At 39.9% G+C, this 5928-nt stretch overlaps 1 protein-coding gene across 2 annotated transcripts; it reads left to right on the top strand.

Annotated features, from left to right (window-relative positions):
• The first annotated feature begins 302 nt into the window (after positions 1 to 302).
• LOC129446193 (uncharacterized) lies at positions 303 to 5259 on the top strand. 2 transcript variants are annotated; one of them, XM_055207164.2, is made up of 5 exons: positions 303 to 986; positions 1069 to 1125; positions 1254 to 1304; positions 4439 to 4486; positions 4733 to 5259. In XM_055207164.2, exons 1-5 carry the CDS (start codon positions 590 to 592, stop codon positions 5122 to 5124), a joined length of 945 nt encoding a protein of 314 aa, XP_055063139.2. In that variant the 5' UTR covers positions 303 to 589; the 3' UTR covers positions 5125 to 5259. The 2 variants fall into 2 exon arrangements, with proteins under 2 accessions (XP_055063139.2, XP_055063140.2); XM_055207165.2 differs by lacking the exon at positions 1254 to 1304.
• The last annotated feature ends 669 nt before the right edge of the window (positions 5260 to 5928 follow it).

The following is a 5928-nucleotide window of genomic DNA, read 5'->3' as shown; positions in this document are numbered from 1 at the left end:
CCTGTTAATCCTCCATGCATATACTTATACAGCGTTTCTGGATGTATATCTTTGATCCCTAAAAATCTATCCGCCACCGCAACTACTTCCCTTGCAACATCTGATTTATTCTTAGCTCTCTCTATAATCCTCCACACAGCTTCTGAAAAAAAAGCTAAAAATTCTGTCTTTCTGATAATGATGTCATCATCGGGCGTTTTCTCCCACATCTGTTGTTGTTTTACCGGGCCTACTTCATGACCAGCACTTGTTCTCTCAATTCTTTTTAACGCTTCTGCATATGACAACTTATTCTCGTCCCTCATCTTGGTCCCGTACACACTGCATATTAATTCGGTTGTCACTTCACCTTTTAATGCTTAATCCTGTTCTGTACACACACAGTTCAGTAATTTACGGGACTCACAACCGCATTCTACAACCGAATTAACTCCCGCAAAATGCAGGTAGTGACTACCGCATTTACAGATATTCCACGCTGTGTGTACACAACCGAACTCAACTACTAGTTGTTGACGATGACGTCACGGGACTTCCGCCAATAGCCGTGTAGGGCGCCTGCTAGATTTTACCTCAGACAGATTGCAGGATGGCGGAGAGAGGTTTGTTGTGGAGCGACCAAGAAACAAAATTGTTAATTGCAATATGGGCAGACAAAAATATTCAAAGAAAAATGGACAGTACCAAACGAAATAAAATGGTTTTTGAAGAAATAGCAAAAAAAATGTCAGAAAATGGTGTTTCAAGAACTGCAAAACAGTGTAGAATAAAACTGAAGGCGTTGAAGACTGATTATAAAAAAATTATAGACCACAATAATCGTTCTGGGCGGGAGAGGAGAACGTTCAAGTTTTTTGAAGAGATGGATCGGGTTTTGCGGGATAACCCTAGCTGCCACCCAGCATTTGTTTTCGATTCATCATCAGAGATTGACGTTACCGGCGAAGACGTTTCGTCGCCCGAGAGCGATATGGAAAATCCTAACGGTAAGTTCCCGTTAATTGGTTTGCTAATAACAAAATCGGTAACTTTATCATTAGTAACGTCACTCTCACTACTTTGGTGTAGAAGAGTCGACTGTGGAAGTGTGCTCGCCCGGATGTTCAGTCTCTGCAGCGACCTCAGGTAAGATGCAGTCTTTTTAAATCGGTATTTATGCTTCAACTGTACGATATAGTGTATCCTTTTACTAGTGTGTGTGTGTGTGTGTGTGTGTGTGTGTGTGTGTGTGTGTGTGTGTGTGTGTTCACTAGGAGGAGAAGAGAGTAGCTGCAGCGCCAGTAATTCAGGTGCATTACAAACAGGTAACCTTAATTGTCTATTCATACATATCCTCCAGTTTCCTTCAAAACAATAGCATCTTTTAATGACATAAGCGTACTTGGGTTAAGTATAATATAAGTTAATTTTTTGGGCACACACAGTTTACTGCCCCACTTGCACTCATACTGTACTTTTATTGATTCATGCCCGAGCACGCTTTTATCATTAGGACTCAACTGTTTTGAAGAAAACACTATGTAAAGCACTCTCCCAACACTGGAGCCCATCATGTTAAGTTTGGGGCTTCTATTTTGAGTCGTTTGAGACAGGATGAAACACAGCTCTTTCGCCATGTCTATAATATTGCTTAAATTGTCTATTGCTCAGACGTTCACATAATCGTGCTGTGTGCATCAGAAGGTTTTTACAGAGGCAGATGAAGTTGAATGACTTGTGCACTCACACTTCCCAAACCGTGCCCGAGCGTGTGTGATCCTCAAAGCCTGGTTTGTTTGACAGGTGTGATCGCTCCGTCTGTACCTGGGCATTATTTGGTTAATCTCGCCTAGCCCAGTTGGAGAGGTGGGCTCGGATGCGGAACGCAAAGTGTTAGCGCAAATTGCACAGTTCAAAAGGCAAGATGCCATTTGCGCAACAGTTATTTAAAGGAACACACAGACATTTTGGGATTTTAGCGTATTCACTGTATCCCCCAGAGTAAGATAAGTTCATACATACCTTTATCATCTCTGTGTGTGCCGTAACTCTGTCTGACACACACACAGCTAGATAAGCTTAGCACAAAGACTGGAAGTGAATGGCTCCAGCTAGCATACTGCTCCCAATAAGTGACAACATAACGCAAACATTTTTCTATTTATGTGTTGTAATTTGTATAGTCACACTGTGTACAAATAACAAAGTCCTATGAGACATAGCCATCTTTTAACAGTATACATACTGGGAACTATATTCTCAGAAGGCGAAGCACTGCTACTTTGGCGGAGTTATTTGCTCGCAGCACCCGAGAAGCCCCTGGTGAGGAGCAGAGAGTTCGGTCACAGTTGCAAGTAGCAGTGCTTCGCCTTCTGAGAAAATAGTTTCCCGTATATATATACTGGTAAAAGATGGCTGTGTCTCATAGGACTTTGTTATTTGTACACGGTGTGACTATACAAATCACAACACATAAATAGGAAAATGTTCATGTTATTTGGTCACTTATTGGGAGCAGTATGCTAGCTGGAGCCATTCACTTCCAGACTTTGTTCTAAGCTAGGCTAGCAGTGGGTGCATCAGGCAGAGTTACTGCACGCACAGAGAAGATAAAAGTATCTATGGACTTATCTAACGGTGAATAAGCTAAAATCCCAAAAATGTCGATGTGTTACTAACACTTTATCTACTTTTGTAAAAACCTTCTGATCCACCATAATGGTAAGGTGAACGTCTGAGTGGCATAAGCGATGATTTGACTAAGCAATATGATGGTGACAGGGTGAGAAGGCTGTGTGTCATTGCGTCCGAAATTGCTCAAAATAAAAGCCACAAACTTAACCTTACGATGGGCCTTCGGTGTTAATAATTAGGGCTGCATAATAAATCGCATGCGTTTGTGGTGCGCATCTCGTCAGTACAGCTGGCTCCTAGATTAGTAGTAAATCGCAATAGAGCGCATTTAGGCCCAATCCCATTTCTCTGTCTTACCCCTTCCCCTTACCCCTTAGTTTTGCATATTCACTCTAATTTGAAAACCACACCCACCAAGGGGGAAACAATCTGTCCGTCTCCATTGAATTTGTATTGCGAGAGGCCGCCTCCTTGTCATTTCTGGCTTATAACAAAAACAGAATAATGCCTAAAAACTGCTGTGTGACAGGGTGTACAGCTAACAAGCCAAAAAAAAAAAAACAGAAATAGGTTTTTATAAGCTGTCGACCCAAAAAATATAAAAATGTAAACAAGGTGCTCATCACAATGTCAAGCAATGCTTCGGTCACTTTAACAATGGCAGATGCTTAATAGTGCTCAAACGGTTTTGAGGAAAATGATAGAAAGAAACTTGAATGCATTATAAGTCGGTTTGAATAATAGTCTCTGCCAAATGCAACACATTTTAAACTTGCAAGAAGTGAGATCATATTTAGTCTAGTTAGTGTGTCATTTGTGTATGTATGTGACTAGTAACTTTTGTTTCAGAATAAGTGTCTTAGATGGATGTTCCTCTATGACCGTGTTCTTCACATCCAACCCTGGAGAGCCGGTGCCCTGCAGAGTTTAGCTCCAACCTTAATCAAACACACCTACCTGTGATTTTCTAGTGATCATGAAGACATTCCCTGTGTCTCAATTCGTTCCCTAGCTCCCAAGGTCGTGAATCAGTATATCGTGTACACAGGTTCGGGCACTGGTAAGGACCCTAGCTCACTTGACATTGGGACACTGTTCCCTTTTTTTTTGTCACGTGGCTGCTTAAACACGTTGTGATAACTCACAGCTGTTTCTCATCAACATCCAGCAAAATCAACATATCTCCGACTTAATTTTAAACAGTACATTGTAAAAAACGCTGTCATTATTCTCTTACACATCCGTGCATGAAATTGGAGGAAAATAATTATAATTTTAGATGTATACATTTATTTTACAATTTAAAATAAATATTATTATTTTAAATATTGAGTAGATTGTGGTCCCTTACTGTGTAGCGATTTGTGTTTATATTTAATATACGGAATTTGCGATTGAGACAGCCCTTAAAATGGCCGACTCCCTGATCAGTGCCCTGACTACTGAACAAGGGAGCTGATTGAGACACACGGATTGATTAGCTTGCTCAGGTGTGTTTGATTAAGGTTGGAGCTAAACTCTGCAGGGCACCAGCTCTCCAGGGTTGCATGTAAAGAACACTGCTCTATGACAGTGGTTCTCAACTCCAGTCCTCGGGACCCACTGCTCTGCACATTTTGGATGTCTCTCATATCTGACACACTCAGTTCAGTTCATGGAATCTATCCTAACGAGCTGATTATCTGAATCAGGTTTGTTAAATAAGGGAGACATGCACAATATGCAGAGCAGTGGGTCCCGAGGACTGGAGTTGAGAACCACTGCTCTATGAGGTAGTAACTGGTCAAATGTATTTCTTTAATTTACATTTTATTTTACATTGTAGGAGAGACTGTGGATCAAGGAAGCCGTAACCCAACTGCTAGACATGCTGGTAAATCCATTTTTGTTTTTACATAGTCTTTAAATATTCACATAAACAATTGATATGTTATATAACAGCTCTCTGGCTTTGCTCTTTAAATTTAAAACACTTAAAAATTTAATTAACAGGTATTTGTAACAGGTTTCCATTGAAATTTGTCAAATCACAGTGTATCATCTTTACACATTTAAACTTAAAACAGTTAAACAAATATAAGTTAAAGTAAATCTCTAAATATGATTGTGATTTGCTTAGGTCGAACAAAGAAAAGAAAATTGGACCAAATGCGGTCCTTGATGGATGAATGGGGCCAAAGGTTCATGAGTGCTTCCTCAAAAGAGTTTGAAGAATTGATGAGGAGGGAACAACTTAGAGATGAAGAGGAACGGCAGGAAAGGGAGTGCAGGATGTCTCTTATGAGGGCCCTAACGAACTCCCTGCAGGCACAAACACAACATAGCTACCATCACACATCACAAAACATGTATTTGAATGCACAACCACCGCACATCCACTCACACACATCACGCCTTCAATATATGCCAACCAACCAACATCAACCAGCTTACTCTAGTTATGAAGCCACTACTTCAGCTCCACATATCAACACACCAGACTCATTTTATTGCCAGTTAGAAGAAGAGTAAAAACTTTTATAGTTGTAGATCTCTAACCTGTTCAGGAAATTACTCTAGGAAAATGGCTTTCTATTTCTCTTCTGGGTAATTTATTTCTTTTTCTATTTTTCTTCTGGATAATTTATTTCTTGTTCTATTTTTCTTCTGGATTATTTATGAATAATTGTTTATATTGAATTGTTATGTTAAGTCAATACATAAACATAATATAAAATGTACTGTAAGTGCCTAATGCCTAAACATTAATATTGTCATCACATGGAAATCAAATAAACATGTTATGAAGCAGTGTTGAATTTTTTTGCTTATTGCAGCTGAAATATAACAGGGTTGTATTGGCACAGTTACAAAGTAGCATGGTTATTTGGCTATTATTATGCATTTAAGTTTAAAATAATTCTAGGGTTAATGCACTTTAAAAACGTAATACATATTATTGGTCACCATGTTTTAACTTTAGACTCAACCAATTGAAAAAGTGGGCGGGACATATGAGGGTCTGGAAACAAATTCTGATCGGGATAGTTTGTTAATTTTACCGCGAGATGTTGTGTCAGTGCAAGTCGGATAGCCTGTGCTTCCTCTCTAGCCTCTGGGTCAACTTCGTCGACGTCCTGTTGATGCGTTTCTGTGATGTTGTCTTCCAAAGGTATGGTTTCGCCCGCTCGTTCACAGAAATTGTGCAAAACAGCACAAGTTAACACCACGCGACAGATTGCCTTGATGGTGTGCTCGCATCTGTGTGCAAGGCTTCTCCACCTTCTTTTAAGTCTTCCAAAAGCCATCTCTACTGCCATCCTGCTTTGGCTTAAT

This window comes from Misgurnus anguillicaudatus, chromosome 21, assembly GCF_027580225.2.
Source record: "Misgurnus anguillicaudatus chromosome 21, ASM2758022v2, whole genome shotgun sequence".
Lineage (NCBI taxonomy): Eukaryota > Metazoa > Chordata > Actinopteri > Cypriniformes > Cobitidae > Misgurnus > Misgurnus anguillicaudatus.
The sequence above is the reverse complement of the archived record's forward strand: the minus strand, read 5'-3'. Positions and strand labels throughout refer to the sequence as shown.